Below are 20,864 nucleotides of genomic sequence, written 5' to 3' on the forward strand. Positions count from 1 at the left end.
GCAGCCTCCAGGCTGCCTCCTGGTGATTTTCACAAGTCCAAAGGACCCTTACGGACTAAAAAAGGCCCCTGGTTTTGCACTTTTCTTGGCGGAGGCCCGGTGGGGGAGCGGAGAGGGAAGGGGGTCGCCCCAGAAGTCAGGCAGGGCCCGCTGGGGGAGCGCGAGCCCAGGCCGGCCTTGTGAGTGCGCGCGTGCAGGACTAGAGTCTAGCGGCCCTCCCCCATGGTTCCCGGGGTCCGCCCTAGGTCACGTGGCCGGCGGGGCCGACAGGTAACTCGCCCAGAGAGGGCGGGGGCCGGTAGCCGCCCCGCCCCGCGGGGCACCTTGGGCGGGTCTCAGCAGCGCCCACTGCGGCAGCCGGGCCGCAGGTGCCGCCCATAACACACTGTGTCCCGCCCAAGCCGATCCGCGTCTGCCGTCGGTCGGTGAGTGCGACGAAGTGCGCTTCGTCGGTCCGCGTGTGTCTGTCTGGTCGAGCACCCCCTCCCTCTGCGGTCATGACTCCGCCGCCACCCCAGCCACCGCCCCCAGGCCCGAACCCCGTCGCAGACTCCGCTGCCGACCCCCGTCCCGGGCCTGGACCCCTGGTCGTACTGTTCGGGGCCACGGCGGGTGCGCTGGGGCAGGACCTGGGCTCCGACGAGACCGACTTAATCCTCCTAGTCTGGCAAGTGGTGGAGCCGCGGAGCCGCCAGGTAGGGTGGAAAGAGGGCGGTGGGATCTCCAGGGAGCTTCAGGATCCGAGGGGCGCAGCGGCTGATCGGTTTTCCCCGCCGCTCGCAGGTGGGGACATTGCATAAGTCGCTGGTGCGCGCCGAGGCGGCCGCACTGAGCCCGCAGTGCCGCGAGGCGAGCGGCCTGAGCGCCGACAGCCTGGCGCGGGCCGAGCCGCTGGACAAGGTGCTGCAGCAGGTGAGCGCTGGGGCCGGGGTGAATGGAGGCCCGGCCGGGCTGCAGGGACATTTCTCGGCGGGAGAGGCGGCAGGAGGCGAGGCCTGGCGCACCACAACCAACTGGCCGGGGCGGTAGGACGGGTTCCTGTTGTTTGAAACTTTCAGCGACTCCCGCGTGTGCGTGTGTCCGCGTGTGCCGGCCATTCCTAGGGGGGCGTCTTTTCAGACTTTTCAGTGGTCCACTCCTACTGAGGGGGTGGAGATGGAGGCTGCGAGACCCCTCCCAGAGTCCCCGGCCTGCGGGAGAGCTAGGCTGAGACGCCTCTGGGGACCTGCCCGGCCAGGTCTCTCAGAACAGCAGCCGGAAGCTGAAAGGGCCGAGGGGCCCAGACTTGGCCATAGGTCACGGTCCCTTCTGCCTGCGTCCTCGGCCCACCCACCCGCCAGGAAGACGCTGCAGCAGGGGCGTAGGGCGGTTTCTGCCCAGGAGGCAGGCGCCGCCAGGTGTAAGCTGCTCGTCCAGGCCTGTCTCGGCCGGCTGGCCAGGCGTGGGCGCTGTCCGGACCCCGCCTGGAGGCTACCTGCCTCCTGAGTGCAAAGGCCTGGGGTGCCTCCCGGCCCTGGCTGAAGTGGGAGTCGGTTCCCTTTGCTGTTTTTCTTATCTTCATTACTGGGCTCACCCTGTGCCTGACTCTTGAGTGGAATGAGTGAAAGTGCTTTACTAGCACAAGTTCTTTCATCTTCCAACAACTCTGGTGGTTCCTGATGAGGAAACAGGCACAAAGATGTCGAACCTGAGTCTGTTCCAGCCCAAGCTAGCCCCCACTTGAGGAGTGTGCTGGGTTGCCTTGCTCTACCAGCCTCAGATTGTATAGCTGGGGTTAGGAGAGGTTCTTGGGCCTGTGGTTTGTGCTTGTACCAGTTGTTCTCCAGCAGGGATAGAGGATGGGGGAGGGGCAAGGCAGCTTTCCGCCCCCTCTATGAGCAAACAACTCAGTGCCAGCCGGTCGATAAGATCTGGGTCAAAGCTCATGCTGCCCCTGGCGTCCAGGTGTGGAGTTCTGTCAGTTCTGTCCTTGGAGTTTCTCTGCTCCTCAGTTGGTCAGACCTAGGGGCGGGGCTGCCATTGACCATGAGCAGGCCGGGCCTCAGGCAGGACTGGGCCTCCCCCACCTGAGGGTGGTGCCTGGTCTGGGACAGGTTTAACCTGCTTTGCCCCGCCCTTTCCCACCTGGCTTGTCCTACTCCACCAGGTGTTTGCTCTGGCCCCATTCCAGACTCCTGGAGTGTGTGTGATGGGGGCTTGGGTGATATGTGACTGCTCCCATTTGGCCTGGAGAAGGTGACAGTGGACTGGGGGAGAAGGAGGATACAGAGCCAGGCCCAACAGGCATGGCCACCTCCTCCCCAGGCAGGGTAGGGCTGAACATCTGGCTGAACCAGCTTTGCAAGCCTGTGCCCTCCCTCCCCCTGCCTGCCTAGCTGTGAGTCCCTCTGTGTCTCTCCGCTCCCTATTCCTAGTTCTCACAGCTGGTGAGCGGGGATGTGGCTTTGCTGGGCGGGGGCCCCTACATGCTCTGCACTGATGGGCAGCAGCTGCTGCGACAGGTCCTGCACCCTGAGGCCTCCAGGAAGGTATGCCACCACTGAGGGCACAACAGGGGGTAGGGTTCCTAGGACCCCTCTTGTCACGGGGGTGGGCAGGGCAGCTCAGTTTCCCCCATTCATCCCCATTCCCATGTGCCCCCAGAACCTGGTGCTCCCCGACACCTTCTTCTCCTTCTACGACCTCCGCAGAGAGTTCCACGTGCAGCACCCGAGCACCTGCCCTGCCAGGGACCTCACTGTGGCCACCATGGCACAGGGTATCTGTGACCTAGCAGGATTACGGTGGAGGGGCAGCTGTAGGCTGAATGTCTCTGAGTATGTGCATGCTGGTGGGTTGAATGAACACATACAAGTTTACATTACCTGCTGCGTCCCTGCCTGCACGTCTCTGTGCCTGTGCTGGGGCACATTTGGAATGTGGGCATATGTCTACATATGTCTGGGCTGGGGACCTTTAAGGGGATCCATGAGCTGGGCCAAAACAAATGTGTTTGCCAGGATTCTGCATGTGTCTATGTAGGGGACTTGAACCTCGGTGGGACATGCTGGTTGCCCTTACATGCTGGGATTTCCTCATTGTTAGTTCTCTGCTCATAGACTTGGGGCTGGAGACAGATGCCACAGAGGACGATTTTGGGGTGTGGGAGGTGAAGACAATGGTAGCTGTCATCCTCCACCTGCTTGATGGACCCAGCGGTAAGGTTCCCCCACCACCTTTCACCTGTTCTCAGGGCTGGGTGACTGCCTGCCTATTACTTCCTCCAAGTTCCCCTCCCCATTTGTCACCTCTGAGAGACCACAAGGTGAAAGCCCCTTTGTTACCTCCTCATCCCCCTCAACTGTCCTCTTTTTGCAGCGCTTGGTGGGGAGACCCCCCTCCACCAGACCCTGCTGACCCCCATGCCATCTCCTCTCAGGTCAACTGTTTTCGAAGCCCGAAGTGGTAAAGCAGAAATATGAGACAGGGCCTTGGTGAGTGAGGGGGCAGGGTTGGGGGTAACACCAGCTGGACAGCTCTGACTGAGCCCCGCCCCACAGCAGCAAGGCTGACGTGGTGGACAGCGAGACTGTGGTTCGGGCTCGTGGGCTGCCCTGGCAGTCATCAGACCAGGATGTGGCTAGATTCTTCAAAGGGCTCAATATTGCCAGGTGGGTACAGCAGCATGGGTGGACCCAGGAGGGCAGGCCTACCCAGGAGGCACTAACGCAGCACTGGCTCCACAGGGGTGGTGTAGCACTGTGCCTCAACGCCCAGGGCCGCAGAAATGGTGAGGCCCTCATCCGTTTTGTGGACAGCGAGCAGCGGGACCTAGCACTGCAGAGACACAAGCACCACATGGGTGTCCGCTATATTGAGGTGGGGCTCTGGGCTTGGGAGCGGAGCAGGGCAGAGCTGAGGCCGGGCAAGCATGAAACTCATGGGCTGTTCCCACAGGTATATAAAGCAACAGGAGAGGAGTTTGTAAAGATCGCAGGGGGTGAGTGTGCTCCCAACAGCATCTAGATCCCCCTGGTTCTTGATCCATGTCCTGCTTCCCCGACGCCCCTTGCCTTTCTGCTCCCCTGTGTGCTAGGTGTGGGTGGGTATTTGGAAGGGCACAAATGAAGTCAGTAGGTGACTCCCACGCCCCCCACCAAGGCACTTCACTAGAGGTGGCTCGTTTCCTGTCACGGGAAGACCAAGTGATCCTGCGGCTGCGGGGACTGCCCTTCTCGGCTGGGCCAGCAGATGTGCTAGGCTTCCTGGGGCCAGAGTGCCCAGTGACTGGGGGTGCCGATGGGCTGCTCTTTGTGCGCCACCCTGACGGCCGGCCCACTGGTGATGCCTTTGCCCTCTTCGCCTGTGAGGAGCTGGCACAGGCTGCATTACGCAGGCATAAGGGCACGCTGGGTAAGCGATACATTGAACTCTTCCGGAGCACTGCAGCCGAGGTGCAGCAGGTGAGCCGCCCAGGGCCCCCCCACCCCCGTGTGCTTCTCCAGGGTGCCCCTGCCATGCCCTCCCTGGCCCTGCCCTGCTTGGCATAACCAGCCTGCTGCTTCCTTCCTTACTAGGTCCTGAACCGCTATGCCTCCAGCCCACTCCTTCCCACACTGACTGCTCCACTGCTGCCCATCCCCTTCCCACTGGCAGCTGGGACCGGGAGAGACTGTGTACGCCTTCGAGGCCTGCCCTACACAGCCACCATCGAAGACATCCTAAGCTTTCTGGGGGAGGCAGCGGCTGACATTCGGCCCCACGGTGTGCACATGGTACTCAACCAGCAGGTAAAGCTGCGTCCCGTGGGGGAGCACACTTAGTTACAGAGGGGTGTGTGATTGGGAGGAAGGCATTTTTGCACACGACAGACTGCTTACAAGATGGTGTGCACAGGGCCGGCCATCGGGTGATGCCTTCATCCAGATGACATCAGCAGAGCGGGCCCTAGCTGCTGCTCAGCGTTGCCATAAGAAAGCAGTGAAGGAACGCTATGTGGAGGTGGTCCCCTGCTCCACAGAGGAGATGAGCCATGTCCTGATGGGGGGCACCTTGGGCCGCAGTGGCATGTCCCCTCCACCCTGCAAGCTGCCCTGTGAGTGTCCCAGGGGGCTGGGGAAGAAGGAGGCATGTGGGGGCCAGGATGTTATAACCCTCACTTTCTACGGTGGGGACTCCCTTCTGGCTGCCCCACCTAGGGCAGTGCTGGGCTCCCTGCAGATACGCTCTCTACTTCTGCCTCTAGGCCTCTCTCCGCCCACCTACGCCACCTTCCAGGCCACCCCAACACTCATTCCCACTGAGACAGCAGCTCTGTATCCCTCTTCAGCACTGCTCCCAGCTGCCAGGGTGCCCGCTGCCCCCACCCCGGTTGCCTACTACCCAGGGCCAGCCACTCAACTCTACATGAACTACACAGCTTACTACCCCAGGTACCCTGCTGCTAAGATTACTTCACAGTCTTGCCCCCTTGTCCTGGTTTGGGGGAGGATCATGATCCCCTTCCTGGGCCAAATAACTTAAGGTCTGCTGGAACTTTGACTTTACTCTGAGACGACAAGGGAGTGACAGATGTGGGCTGCCTGATGCCATCTACAAACTAGAACAGAGATGACTCTGTAGAGACGGGGGTATTAGGGAGGAGGAAATGAACCAAACACAAGGCAGAGGCAAGGGAAGAGGCAGGTAGGTCTTGGTCTAGGCCACAGGTGGCACTGCACTACTAAATCCCTGCCTTTCCCACCCTAGCCCCCCAGTCTCCCCCACCACTGTGGGCTACCTCACCACGCCCCCTGCTGCCCTGGCCTCTGCTCCCACCTCAGTGTTGTCCCAGCCAGGAGCCCTGGTCCGTATGCAGGGTGTCCCATACACAGCTGGTATGAAGGATCTGCTCAGCATCTTCCAGGCCTACCAGGTGAGGTGTGGCTGGAGGGCTTGGGAACCTGGCTGAGCCTGGAGCTCCCTGCCTAAATATCTGTCACTTCTGCAGCTAGCCCCTGATGACTACACCAGTCTGATGCCTGTTGGTGACCCACCTCGCACTGTGCTACAGGCCCCCAAAGAATGGGTGTGTTTGTAGGTGAGGGAGCCAGGAGGTAAGAGCTGGCTGATGTCCTCAGCTAACGGGACTCTCCTGCATCCAGAGAACCAGCGCCCTCAACCTGGTTGGTAGCTTCTTTCTGGCTTGTCAAAATTCTCAGAAGGCCCCCAGAGGAGCTCAAGCCCCAGCTCCATCCCCCCTACTTATTACTCTGCTTGTTCATCCCAAAGATGATGGCTGGACCCCGAATGCAGGGCTGGGGGTGGAATGGCACTACCCTGATCCCAGTGGTCTGATCTGGGCCTCTTAAGTATCAGAAAGCCTTTGTTCTGTTTTGGCTATGGTCCATGCCTACAGATTCCATAGGGCGGGTGTCCATAGCAGGCTTGCTTTCTTTTTAAAAAATGTAAACCCTGGTGCCTTCAGTGTATGACTCCAGGGGGCTTCTGAGTAAAGATCCCAATGTTCTACCTTCCCCTGTCCCTTCTGGTGGGGGGCAGGGTGGCAGAGAGCGCTGGCCCCAGTCCCCAGGATACTGACCTCCGTGGTCACATTGCGCCAGGGGTGGTCCCCCCAAGGATGCTAGCCCCCCTCTAGCTTGACACAGAATAACAGATGGCAAAAATCACAGGCTGTTTTGATGGACTGCACTGCAATATCCCCAGAGGACAATAGGGGGCAGGAGGCCCTCACACAAAAACTCAGGCTTGACTTTTTTTTTTTTTTTATTTTTTTGCGGTATGCGGGCCTCTCACTGTTGTGGCCTCTCCCGTTGCGGAGCACAGGCTCCGGATGCGCAGGCTCAGCGGCCATGGCTCACGGGCCCAGCCGCTCCGCGGCATGTGGGATCTTCCCAGACCGGGGCACGAACCCGTGTCCCCCGCATCGGCAGGCGGACTCGCAACCACTGCGCCACCAGGGAAGCCCCTCACGCTTGACTTTTAAAGGGACTTCTGCCTACTTTTCATGCACACCTTGGGCAGGTCAGTTGTCCTGAACTCAGCAGACACCTTGGAATGTCCTTTGCACCCGTCAGAGGGTGCTGAACTGAAGCTTCGGAAGGAATTTGGAACTCTACCCTCTCCTCCGTAAAATAAACAAAGGTTCCCAACCAAGTGGACTTTTTAAAAGCCAAAGTGCCCTTCACTTTGGCACCGAGTGAGGGGCTCCACACCAGCCCCATGCAGAGGAACACTCAGGCAGATTTCAAGGAGACTGTTGACCTGTCACCGTTTATTATTTCAGCACTGTAACTGAGGAGCCTGAACTGCTGGCTCTTCTTCCCTTTGTATTTGTGTAAGGAGCACTGTACTCCTATAAAAGGTTTTAAAATACAAAATGTACAAGAAAACACAATCTCAAGTGCTGTAAACATAACTGAGAATCAGTTCCTTAATTGAACATCATCCATTTTATAAAATACAAGGTTTCAACTTGAACCCTTCTGAGCCTTACAGGTGACCATCTGAGTATCAAAAACAGGGCTTTACAGCCAGACTCAGCAGAGCTCTGGTGATAGTGGCTAACCCTGGGCAGGGGTGGGTTGCACCCCGGGCAGCAGCACCACACTTGAACCCAAAGACATCTGTTCCTAGCTGTTTTCAGCCATGTTTCTCTGTGCATCTCCAGTAAGCAGAAGGCTGCTCATCCCATTCCTCAACCCAAGATATAGCATGGGTTGGAGGGGGAAGGGGTGGGTCCTAGCACATGCCCAGTTGCTCAGTGCTGTTACTAGAAATCAATTTGCATAGTCCAATGGATGTGTGCTGTAACACCACTATGTTGCACAAAAATTAAGGTATTTATCTACAAAACCAAAAAATACTTTTACACCAAAGCTTTTACAAAGCTGATACAAAACTGCTTACATAGTATACAAAGCTCTATTTTAAAATTTAATTTTTATTTTAAATAGGAAAGAGCATTTCTAGTGCTACAGGCATCAAGGTATTTAAAAGGCATCAAAATTTGGTGCATAGCAACTCTGTATCATAGAGGCTTTTATTCTTGAGGGCAGCAGAGCAACCCCCAAAGGGTCTTGCAAGGGAAGCTCTTGCAAGAACCCCATGTGAGGCAGCTACACCAGGGGCAAGAGGGAGGAGGCAAGTCTGGCCAACTCTGGAACTTCATCTCAAGGCGGCCAGCCGCCACAACCCCTCCAAAGCAAACTCTGGGCTTCCAACCACAGGCCCTGAAGCAAATCTCACTATCCACACTGTGACACAAAACTCACTTTCAAAGAAAATGTGACAACAGGCTCCAAGAAGGACTAGAGTGATTTGCTGAAGTACAGGCATTTTTTTCTAACTAATTTTAGGGAGAAATCTAAAACATCATGGCTTAAAGGTTAAAAAAAAAAAAAAAAAAAAAGGACCATACTTCCTCATCCTCGGTCAATAGCTCCTAACTGGTTGACTAGAGGTGGTAGGCAATGAGCTGGCTCCCTCCACCCAGGCCTCACTTGGCCTCAGTAGACAGTCCTGGCATCTAGGACCCACAATCCCCTGGAATAATAGCATAAAGCCTTTGACCAGCCCAGCACACTGTCTCACATGTAGGCACTCAGAAAATTTGCTTCCTGAACAAAAGTACATTTCATTTGAAAACATACTGCAAACTTCAGGGGTGTTGAAATAGGCCCAAGCCTTGGAATGGGAAACTAATCCCATTAAGGGGAGGGGTAAGGGCAGGGTTTGAAAAGAGCACCCAAGTCGGGCACCTCCTTTGGTAGACAGCAGGCTGGAGTTTCTTGCTGGCCCCGCCTTGGGCACCAGCCTTACCAGCAGCACCACCAGGACATCTTTGGTGTGGAGGGTCAGGTTTAGAATGCTATCTCAGTTTTGGAATTGCCTCAAAGCCTTTTAGAAAAAGGCTGTTTTTTAGGCCATGCAGATGGGAGGGTAGGCCAGAATCATTTTAGGCTGTAAACAGAATGAGGGAAAAGCCTTCCATGCCAGTGTAAATCTTAAAAGCATCCCATCTGGAATCCTGAATGTTCTCTGCTCCTGTCTTGAAGCATAGCTCATTTGTACTTAGCTTCTGACACAGCCTGGCCTCTAGCGATAAGCTAGAAGCAGCAAAGTTGCCTAAACAAATCATCACAAGATTGTGGCAACCAAATGCAGATGCTTCCACTTGGAAAAGGTCTGGGACCAGAGGACATAAAAGGGAAGAGTACTCCACAGTCTACCTGTTTGTAGGATGGCAGGAAATTAAAGCTACCAAGCTAAGAAACCCCACCTTTCAAAGTTCCCTTACATGTAGTTATCTTACCCAAGGCCCTGAGGGAAAAAAGCAATTTCAACATGGAGACAGCATGGAGAGATTGCAGGAAGATTACCTAGAAAGTTACAAAAATGCTATGCTCTGGAATGTCATTTTATATTCCAACACTTCAATGATTGGAATGGTGTCATTTTATCTAACAGTTTACTTTTATAAAGAGGTATGAGCTACATTTGGCTTTACTTCCTATGAATCTATGAAAGGCTTCAGGACACATGCTGAGTTTCCGAGGCATAGGTGTGGGCTTGGGGGAATAATTTTTTTTTAATGTTTGCCTCTGGAAGGTTTTATCAAAAGTTTCTACTTTAAAAATATCATCAAAGCTAAAGAGTCCTTCAAATGACAATAAAGCAGTACAAATCACCAATCCTAGCTAAGCAACCAGATCACCTGCAAAAGCAGCACCTCTGAAATGGAGAGCCTGCTGCATTCACACTCAAAGCACCCATCATATAAAAGTATCCTATTTAAATATAAAAAGCAAAGCTCATTTCCCCAAAGATCAGACAGCCTGTGCTGCTCCTGTTCTTTTACAAAATCTACCCAAGGCCTGAGTTGGAGGAATGCTGCTTTCCCCACATATGGTGATCCCAACTCCTGGCTCCATCCTGAAGGTTGCAGAGTTGGAAGCCCAAGGTCCAAAGAGAGAAACGTGCTGAGAAGTACATGATGGTGGACACAAGGCTGCAGTCAGCGCTGTTAGAGCCCGTCGGATCTTCCTAAATCCAGGGAATCAGGACCTGGGAGGGGAGCCTGCTTGCTCGCCCCTGTTCCTTGGGAAACAGAAATCTGGGACATGTCTCTCCCAATTACCTCGTTCACTGAAAAACAAGAAAGGGAAGAGTGATTAGTGACCTCTGTGTGACTGACCATATGATGCTCAATGCCAAGCACTATTTCAAAGACATTTTTTCCCTTTCCACCGCTTTCTATAAAGATAAAGGCAGTGCTTAAAGTCTGCTCTTGAACTGGATGGCAACATCACTCCAAAAGTACCTTTCAGTTCAGTTTTGTTTGGGAAGGGGAATAGCTGAGGGAAAAGGTAAACGTTCTTACCCTCACTCTAAAGGCTCTTGCTCTAGCAGAAGATAGGATACTTTTGAAATGTGTTCACCTTAATCTAACTTTTCCTTAATTTCATCCTTTTAGGAGGGTTTTCCCTCTCTGATTCCTGCACTGCACCTGTATATAAAGTAAATGAAAATAAATGCTTTGATGACAGTAAACCACTGAGATTTGAGGGTTATTTTGTTACCCTATGCTAATGCAAACATCCTTTATCATGTGGGGGCATTTGTATTATTTCTGATCCTTTCAGAAAAGCCTCTTGATTTTGTTGGTTTCTATGATGTGCCAAGCACCTCAGGAAGCACAGTCTTCTGTGAGGTCCAGTACAAAGAGTTTTAATCTTAAGGAACCAACATAGACGGGAACACCCCAAATAAGAAACTTTAGTTCTCTCACCATGAGAACTCTGCTTTGAAATGAAACTTCTTTGCTTTATCAACTAAAGATTCTATTCTAATTCCACTCCTAGGCATATACTCAAAAGAACTGAAAACATACATCCACATAAAAACTTGTACTCAAATGTTCATACCAGCATTATTCATAATAGCTCCAAAGTGGAAATAACCCAAACGTCTACCATGAATGAATGAATAAACAAAATGTGGTCTATTCCACAAAATGAAATATCATTCAGTCTTATAAAAAGAATGAAGTTCTAATACATGCTACAACATGGATGAACCTTGAAAACATTATGCTAAGTGAAAGAAGCCAAACACAAGACGTCATATATTGTTTGATTCCATTTATATAAAATGGCCAGAACTGACAAAATAAATAGGTGGTTGCCAGGAGTAATGGGAAGGAAGGAAGGAATGGGGAGTGACTACTCAGGGGTATGGGGGTTCTTTCTGGAGTAATGAAAATGTTTAAAAATTAGATACTGATGATGATTGCACAACTCTGAATATACTAAAAAACCAATGACTTGTGTATTTTCAAGGATGAATTTTATAGTAATGAACTATATCTCAATATAGCTGTTATAAACAAAAACAGACCAAGACAAAAAAAAATCTCTAATTAGCATTTGAAGTGATCATAGAGGAAAGGAGACACTAATGATTGTTTAAGAAATCTTCAAGGACTTCTCTGGTGGTGCAGTGGTTAAGAATCCGCCTGCCAATGCAGGGGACACAGGTTCAAGCCCTGGTTCGGGAAGATCCCACATGCCGTGGAGCAACTAAGTCTGTGCGCCACAACTACTGAACTTGCGCTCTAGAGCCTGCGAGCCACAACTACTGAGCCCATGTGCCACAACTACTGAAGCCCGTGTGCCTAGAGCCCATGCTCCACAACAAAAGAAGCCACCACAATGAGAAGCCCATGCACTGCAAAAAAGAGTAGCCCCCACTTGCCGTAACTAGAGAGAAAGCCCACGTGCAGCAACAGAGACCCAACACAGCCAAAAAAAAAGAAAAAAGAAAAGATTAAAAAAAGGAAAAGAGGACTTCCCTGGTGGCACAGTGGTTAAGAATCTGCCTGCCAATGCAGGGGACACAGGTTCGGGCCCTGGTCCAGGAAGATCCCACATGCCGTGGAGCAACTAAGCCTGTGTCCCACAACTACTGAGCCTGCACTCTAGAGTCCACGTGCCACAACTACTGAGCCTGTGTGCCACAACTACTGAAGCCCACGTGCCTAGAGCCCGTGCTCCACAACAAGAGAAGCCACCACAGTGAGAAGCCTGACCACTGCAACGAAGAGTAGCCCCCACTCGCCACAACTAGAGAAAGCCTGTGCAGCAACGAAGACCCAGTGCAGCCAAAAATAAATTAATTAATTAAAAAAAAAAGAAATGGCTTCAAACCCCTTTAAAAAAATCTTCAAATATTAACATCTAATATTTTTTAAAATTAATTAATTAATTAGTTAATTAATTTTTTTGGCTGTGTTGGGTCTTCATTTCTGTGCGAGGGCTTTCTCTAGTTGCGGTGAGTGGGGGCCACTCTTCATCGCGGTGCGTGGGCCTCTCACTGTCGCGGCCTCTCTTGCTGCGGAGCACAGGCTCCAGACATGCAAGCTCAGTAGCTGTGGCTCACGGGCCCAGTTGCTCTGCGGCATGTGGGATCTTCCCAGACCAGGGCTCGAACCCGTGTCCCCTGCACTGGCAGGCGGATTCTCAACCACTGCGCCACCAGGGAAGCCCCCCATCTAATCTTTTTATTGTTTAGGTAGTTAAGAAAAAAATTCTTCAAACTCATATACTCATCATGGCTATAAGGAGAACGGAACTAACATTCACTCCACAAATATTTATTTAGTATCCATAGGTTAACTTTACAATCGAAATTTGTATCTTATTTCAGTTAATCTTCACAGCATTTTAAGATCACTATTACCCCACTTTACAGATCAGTTAACAGAGGCTTTGCCAGTTCACACAATTTTCTTAGTAAAAGGTAGAATCAGTTTCAAAACACCTGTTCAACTTCTTGAAGGCCAAAACAGTAGAAGAGCATGGAAATCATTTAGACAAAGATAATGCAAAGGACCTGGACAAATGTGGTGCTCACAGTGAGTGTGGTGATGGTAAGAAGAGGGAAAGAGGAAAGGATTGATTCGCCACTACCATCAACGTTTTAAGTCTAGGAAGAATAGTGCTGTCACTACTGGAAATAAGCTGAGGAGGAATATAGAGGAGGAAGGTGGTAGGTTAGGTCTGGAATTGGATTTGGAAATTAGAACATCCAAATGGAAAAATCCTATGGGTAAGGGACTACACTCAATGGCCAGAGCATGAAGAGATGTATGTACCTTCTTACTAGAGACCTGGAAGTACGGGAGCAGTTTCATAGTTCCACTGAGGAGCAAAAGGCTGAAGAAAAAAAGAGTGGGAGTAGCCTTGTGATCTGATGAGAAAATAGGACCTGGGAAAGCAAATATGTAAGCAAAGGAATGGCCTGGAAATTAGGTTTGGCTTGAATACAGGCTCTGCCACTAATTCCATGTGTGTCCTTGGACAAATTACTTCATGTATCTAAGACTCCCATTTTCTTAGCTATACAATGATGGTGTTAAACTAATAAGGTCTCTTTAACTGTAGAAGTCTGTGATTTGTCATCAGACAAATTTTCAAGTGGCAATACTCAGAAGGGGAAAGAAGTGAAGGATAAAAATTTGGCTTGGGCTTCCCTGGTGGCGCAGTAGTTGAGAGTCCGCCTGCCGATGCAGGGGACACGGGTTTGTGCCCCGGTCTGGGAAGATCCCACATGCCGCGGAGCGGCTGGGCCCGTGAGCCATGGCCGCTGAACCTGCGCGTCCGGAGCCTGTGCTCCGCAACGGGAGAGGCCACAACAGTGAGAGGCCCGCGTACCGCAAAAAAAAAAAAAAAAAAAAATGGCTTGACTGTGGTATTTAATGTAGAATAGTAAAGTGGGACTAGTAAAGCAATTATATTCCAATAAAGATGTTAAAAAAAGTTTTATTAAAGCAAGACAAAGAAGTAGGAGTAGAAGTTAAAGGAATCTAACTACAAAAGGATGAAGATTAAGCAGTGTTGGCTAGCTCTAATAATCACTAATTGAGATCAATTTTTGAAGGTCATTGGTACAGACTTATGAAGGTCTTTGTCAGATAGAGGATGCTTTTCAAGTAAATTTTACAGGCTAGGATTTATTGACCATTCATGATGGTTTGCAAAGAAGGATAGAATTAATCTAAACTGACTCCTGACTGTTAGAAATAACTCACTGAAATAGTTTCTATGTAAATGAAAAGTTATGGGGATGCTCTGCATGACAATACATTTTCTCTTCAGTTTCCTCATAAGTATAATGGAGATTTTTAAAAAACCTCTTATATAGTAAATAAAGGGACATAAATAGACAAGGCAGCCTTTGGCACCTCTGTCTTAACAAGGGAGCAGTGTTTTCAGTGTAGATTCTATGTGTGGGTCTATGGGGTAGTCTCGTGCTAAGAAAGAGCACAAGGATGGCCCGTGATCTCTGTGCATGGCTTCTAACACTACTCATCACATTAGATTATCAGTAGGCATCAGTATTATCTGTCTCTTGAATAGCCTGTGAACTCCTGAAGGACAAGGACTTTACTACCGAGGAAACATCAATTTCTGATGACTGAATAAATGGATAATTCAGTACAATTACTTGGAAGCTATTTGGAATAGTACCCTGAAAGTTCATTAGGTGGTGGGGTTGGAAAGGGACCAGAGAATGTTATTAAGACTAACACAAGGTATCTGATTTTGATTTTGGCAGTGTCTATTTTAAACAGGTCTCACAGCAGCAGTGGCAAAAAGCCAAATATAGAATCAAGTACCCAGGTCACATTCAAGTCATCTTTCCTGTCGCTTATTCCTTCCAAAGACGGTAACTTCAGAGATGTTCCAGGCTGCCATTAAACACACCTTTTTCAAATCTTGTCTCATTGTTCAAGTTTTAAAACACGATGATTAAAAATGGTGCTTTATCATCATCGAAAACCATGTGATTTATTGTTTTCCTATGTCTTTATGAGGAAGTCAATGCTTACATTTTCTTGAGGATGAGGGTCTATAACAAGCACTATCCACCCACTTACCAAGTACACTTTGATGATAAGGATAAACACATCATTTTCTGAAGAAGTCAGCTGGTGACCTTTATAGCAAAAGCCTGATCGAAGGTGTGTTATTTCTGTTCCCCCTTACCAAAGTTCTGCTGTTCTTTTGCCTAATGTGCATAACCTCATTTGGTTAAACCAACCTGCAAGGTTCCTGACAGTTCAGGATTTTAAGACTAGGATAAAGCTAAGAAGATTTTCCACAAAGAAGCACTCAAGCCAACTATACTCAAATATACTTTAATATATAATAATCAGTCAGTAGATTTAAGTTCCAAAAGGGCAAGGAACTTGTCTATCTTGTTCTCCATTGACTCCTTAGTGCTTGGTAAATATTGAGTGCTGATTAAAATTATGTGCCAATTGAATCTTTAATGTAATATGGGACTTGGCAAAACAACAACAAAAATTATGCTCAAATAATAGCTACTGAATACAAATTTTAGGCCAGGGAGTCAGAACTGTAACAAAGCAGTCCCTTCACCATCCTTTAGCAGTAACTTGAGCACAGTGTGGTATCCAAGCCCACTGCTCTCCTTTGCCCCCTCACTTCACACTTAGGCTGGGGGCTCTGGGCTCTGGCTCCCACCTCTGGGTTCCTGAAATAGCCTTCTAATGTGACTGGCCAAACTTTGTCAACTTGAGCAAATTAAAATTATTACTGGTAAACAAATCTATAATGTAATTTATATGTAAATCATTAGCAATCTTGATAAATACAGTACTTTTTTTTTTTTTTTTTTTTGCGGTACGTGGGCCTCTCACTGTTGTGGCCTCTCCCGTTGCGGAGCACAGGCTCCGGACGCGCAGCCTCAGCGGCCATGGCTCACGGGCCCAGCCGCTCCGCAGCATGTGGGATCTTCCCGGACCGGGGCACGAACCCATGTCCCCTGCATCGGCAGGCGGACTCTCAACCATTGCGCCACCAGGGAAGCCCAGTACTAATTTCTTTAAAAAATTAGTGCTTGCAATTTTCACTTCCTTTTGAATGTATATATGCATGAATTTATTGATTTATTTAAGTCCTACTCCACGAAGCATGTGAGTTGGCTTTATTTTTTTTTCACCAGTTTAAGGTAAAAACATAAGAAGTTGTTTATTCCCCTACTGTACAATTTTATCACTTCCCCCCTATAAAGAGTAAAGTGAATTAAAAGCCTAGAACAAGGGTCAACAGCCCTCAACACCCGTGGTAACAGGTTATGTAGGTCACAGCATTTGGCCTACTTGTGGCAGCTACCGTCCTTGACTCCCATTACCCCAACACCTGGCTTGCCACAACAGAAGTAGTCAGAGCCAGCAGCAATATTTGCTGTAAGAAAAAACAACTTTTTTTTTTTAATCCAAGAAATGTTCAAATTAACAGTCCACTGTAATGCTATCTCTACACACAAGAATGAGGTGTTTGAGTAACAACCGGCCTCTTATTTAGAGCTATTTCCAATGCTTATGGATTCAGAGTTAGAACTGGCAGGCATGGTAGGGTATGAAATCTCACCACCAGGTGGAGGGGCAGGGTAACCCAGGGCACTGCCTTTGGAATAGGCGGATGCACATTGTCAAACACACAAAAGTTCAAAGGGCCTTCATAACTAGCATCTGAGCACCTTGATCACTTTTGTAAAGTACTTTTTGGTATAATCAGTCTCCATTTATGTATACTATTTCATTTTAAAGCTGCAATGAACATTCATTAAAGTTTAGCAAATTCATCTTTTCTTCCTTTCCTTACACCCCAAGATTAAAGGTGAACAATTTTATGGAGATATTACTTTTTATAAAATGAAGGCCATATATAAGTACAATCATTTTCCGAATTTCACTTGAAATGAAGAAATAAGAGAAATTTGGAAGTAAAGGAATAGAAATTATTTTAAATGGATGAGAAACTAGTATTACTTTATGGTTTATTACTCTATAGCATAGTTTTCCTAATATTTACTTTTAGGTTATTAGATAAGTTATAAGAATACCATCTAAATGAAATACATAAAATACTGAATTCAACTATTTATGGAATGAGCTGAAGAATTAATTTGCATTTATCAAAATCTGATTAATTTGCCTTTTCGAGCTGAAGACAGAAAAAAGTTCCTGAAAACTTAGAAGGTACCTATGGTAGACTGCTAAATGTCCTAATTCATTCTTCTCTAGTAATTGAGTTTAACTAGTCACAGGGCCACTCAGCTACAGACTACATTTCCTGGCTTCCCTTTTGTAGCAAGGTATGACCATGTAACTTGCTTTCTTTAATTAAGTGTGAGTAAAAGTGATGTGTGCATCTTCCTCATCACTTGCTCAGTAACCTCTTCCCCTCCTTTTCACACCCCTTGCTTTGGGCTAAGACTCAGTCAACGTGGTGACTCTGCTTTGACAATACCTGAAGAGGTAGAGGAACAACTAAATGAAACAGGAATCCTGATCTCTGAATTACCGTAAGGTGTGAGAGAAAATTCCAGTGTAGTTAAGCCACTGTATTTTGGGATCTATGTTATAACAACCTAGCTTACATTATTAACAAAAATAAGGGCTTCCCTGGTGGTGCAGCGGTTGAGAGTCCGCCTGCCAATGCAGGGGACACGGGTTCGTGCCCCGGTCTGGGAAGACCCCACATGCCGCGGAGCGGCTGGGCCCGTGAGCCATGGCTGCTGCGCCTGCGCGTCCGGAGCCTGTGCTCCGCAACGGGAGAGACCACAACAGTGAGAGGCCCGCGTACCACAAAAAATAAATAAATAAAAAAAACTCACCACCATAAAGGTAAGACAGAAAGAATATTTAAGCATTTTAAGCAAGAACCAAGATAACCAGCTTGAGCTCTATCATACCAAGTTTTTAACTAAGTTATTTTATTCCATTCCATTCTATTCTATTTTTTTGGCCGCGTTGTGAGGTTTGCAGGATCTTAGTTCCCTGACCAGGGATTGAACCTGGGCCCCGGCAGTGAAAGCACCAAGTCCTAACCACGGGACCGCCAGGGAATTCCCTAAGTTATTTTAAGTTTTACACTGAACTCTAGATAGCTTCCAACCATAGGACAGATTGAAAATTACATGCACAATGATCAGAAGATACCCTTCACTTTTAACATTAGATTTAATACTACTAAAGGGAAATTATGACACTTTTTTCCACAACTGACTGAGGGGGAGATCAGTCCTGTTATTAAGGGTCCTTTCTTTCTAAGAAACCTCTTATATATGTGATACTATAGTAAGTGCCATACAGATCTTTCCTCTAGAAAAAGTTGTAACTCAAAACATTCTACAAACATTAAGTCTCCAGCTGAGTAAACAGTACACAGTTACTTGAAAGTATATTCAAGTATCAGCACGTATGTTTTTGTATTAGTAAAAACTGAAATGTGGGGGGAAAAAACCCCCAAAACAAAAAACTTCTTTTCAACTTAGGTTAAGATGTGAGATTCTGGGGACTTCCATGGAGGCAGAGTGGTTAAGAATCTGCCTGCCAATGCAGGGGACATGGGTTCAAGCCCTGGTCCAGGAAGATCCCACATGCCGCGGAGCAACTAAGCCCGTGAGCCCCAACTACTGAGCCAGTGCTCTAGAGCCCGCGAGCTACAACTACTGAAGCCTGCGCACCTAGAGCCCAGCTCCGCAACAGGAGAAGCCACCACAATGAGAAGCCCGCACACTGCAACGAAGAGTAGCCCCCGCTCACCGCAACTAGAGAAAGCCTGCGCATGGCAACAAAGACCCAACACAGCCAAAAATAAATTTTTTTTAAAATGTGGGATTCTGAATTTTAGGCCTATCAGAAGACTGTCCTTTTCCTTATTTTTTTTCATTTTGTACATTTTCTCTGAGTAATCTTGTCCATTTCTATATACTGTAGTGTTGACTCCCACATCTGTTGTCTCCAGGGCCCAAACCTGAGCTCCAGAGCTGTAAACCCACATGACTCATTCCACACCTATGCTATGAATCCCACGTGCTTGCCTCTTCAAGACCTTGCCCCATCAATTTCCTGCACTCTTCTCTTTAATCAATCTACCCACCAACCCTCTCCTCCTGGATTCTTTTCATCATTGCTTAAATATGGGTAAGTCTCAATCTCAAACAAGCAAGCAAGCAAACAAATAAAAACCCTAGACCCCACATGGCCCTCTATATCTATTTTTTTTCTTTCATTGTTTAACATCTTAAAGGAGTTATCTACACTACCTGCTGTTTCTCTATTCTTTTTTTTTAAATTTATTTACTTTATTTACTTATTTTTGGCTGTGTTGGGTCTTCGTTGCTGCACGTGGGCTTTCTCTAGTTGGGGCAAGCAGGGGCTGCTCTTCTTTGCTGTGCACGGGCTTCTCATTGCAGTGGCTTCTCTTGTTGCGGAGCACAGGCTCTAGGCACATGGGCTTCAGTAGTTATGGCTCGTGGACTCTCGAGTGCAGGCTCAGTAGTTGTGGCGCACGGGCTTAGTTGCTCCACGGCATGTGGGATCTTCCCGGACCAGGGCTCAAACCCGTGTCCCCTGCACTGGCAGGCGGATTCTTAACCACTGTGCCACCAGGGAAGCCCTGTTTCTCTATTCTTACCTCCTGTTCATTCCTTAGTCATCCATTGATCCCTTCACTCCACAGAAACATTTCTTACCAAGATCACTAGTGACCAACTTGTTGCTTCATACACAGGAAGGGCAGTGGGGTAAACACTGGAAGAAATAAGCTTTAATTTTGGTTCAGCTGTGATGTGACTAGGGCAATTTAATCTTTTTTCAACTGATTTTCTCAACTATGATACAAGGAAATTCATTTAAATCCTTCTATAACTTTCCTGAGAGTTTTATAGATATGTAGAAATTTAGTTGCCAATGATGTGAGACCAGGGTAGGCTGGCCCAGCTTCTGGGAGAAGCCAGGGTTTTGCTGCCTTGTCTGATCAGGAAGCTTTAGTATCTTAAATATAACGATTTGGGTAGTGGACATGATTTCTAAGTCCCCTTCCAAATCCAAATTCATTAAAATGAAATTCAAATGGCATTTTGAGAACTACAATCTGTATGTTTATAATTTCTACCACAGACTTTCTCACGTGGCTTTGAGAGTCTTTGAAGAAAGAAGCTGTGTGAGGGAGAGGGAGTGGTATGGTTGCTTGCTGAGGCAGAGAGGCCTGAGGCCCAGCCCCCTCCTCACAAGCACTGACTCCTTCCAAATGGAGCCCCAGATGAACTACCAGCGTGCAAACATGGGCTTAAAGGACAGGCTCAAGGGTAAACGATCCAGGTTGCCTCTGGCAAATGGCTAACATTTCCTGCTTTATTTCCATTCCATACTGCCTCACATCAAAACTTAGAGCACTTGACCAGAAATGAGTAGGCTTACACACCTTATCAGCAACCAAATTTACTCCGCATCCAAGCCACAGAATTCATATAGACAGGACTCCCTCTGCTTTGGTTCAATAAATCCAATCAATACTTGACTTTTATTCAACCCCAGACTAAAATTATAAGTGTGAGAGCCTGAGTGTAGTTAAATTTAAAAAGCACTCTTACAGTCAAAGTTTAGCTCCAGAGATAATGAGTGGGCCCCTACCAAGAAGATGCCCATGTATACCCCCTCCTCTGCAGCACATGCAAATCTGGCCACTGCATGCAAATATCAGACTTGGGCACAAAAACAGTGACACATTTCAATCAACACTCACCCTCTAGATTCTCCAGAAAGGAGGTGGACATGAGAGCTCACTGTGGTTAGGCCATTTCTCTGCTGAACCTGATGGCTGGTGTTCCAAGTCAGACATAAACTGGTCTGTGTCAAAGAAGACAACATCACTACTGAATGGCACAAACCAGAGGGTAACAATCTACTACATGCCCACTTGTTTTTTTCTATAATTAAGAGGAATTTAGTTGTCCTTTATCTGTCAAACACTGCATAAAATGGCTCCCCGCATTTTATTAGATAATAT

The 20,864-nt window shown here is 48.4% G+C and overlaps 2 protein-coding genes across 3 annotated transcripts in view; one reads left to right on the forward strand and one right to left on the reverse strand.

Moving 5' to 3' along the window:
* Nucleotides 1-497: 497 nt before the first annotated feature.
* Nucleotides 498-14,772, forward strand: ESRP2 (epithelial splicing regulatory protein 2; the record flags this gene model as incomplete). The annotated part of the gene is made up of 16 exons (XM_079723714.1): nt 498-695; nt 784-912; nt 2,415-2,528; nt 2,644-2,758; nt 3,099-3,197; nt 3,419-3,473; nt 3,540-3,650; nt 3,726-3,858; nt 3,937-3,979; nt 4,141-4,442; nt 4,557-4,769; nt 4,876-5,074; nt 5,225-5,411; nt 5,728-5,893; nt 5,969-6,143; nt 14,596-14,772. 15 exons carry the CDS (start codon nt 498-500, stop codon nt 6,056-6,058), a joined length of 2,154 nt encoding a protein of 717 aa, XP_079579840.1. The 3' UTR covers nt 6,059-6,143; nt 14,596-14,772.
* The window catches only part of NFATC3 (nuclear factor of activated T cells 3), a gene marked incomplete at both ends in the record, with an annotated part of 134,449 nt that continues 123,549 nt past the window's right edge, over nt 9,965-20,864 (reverse strand). Inside the window, one exon of one of the 2 annotated variants that reach the window (XM_079723712.1) lies at nt 9,965-10,125. In XM_079723712.1, coding sequence (XP_079579838.1) covers nt 10,004-10,125 — 122 coding nt within the window. Of the gene's footprint in view, nt 10,126-20,603; nt 20,705-20,864 lie in introns of those variants that run through there. The other variant, XM_079723713.1, reaches the window with a different exon arrangement.

The sequence above is a fragment of the Hyperoodon ampullatus genome, assembly GCF_949752795.1.
Source record: "Hyperoodon ampullatus genome assembly, chromosome: 18".
NCBI classification, from domain to species: domain Eukaryota; kingdom Metazoa; phylum Chordata; class Mammalia; order Artiodactyla; family Ziphiidae; genus Hyperoodon; species Hyperoodon ampullatus.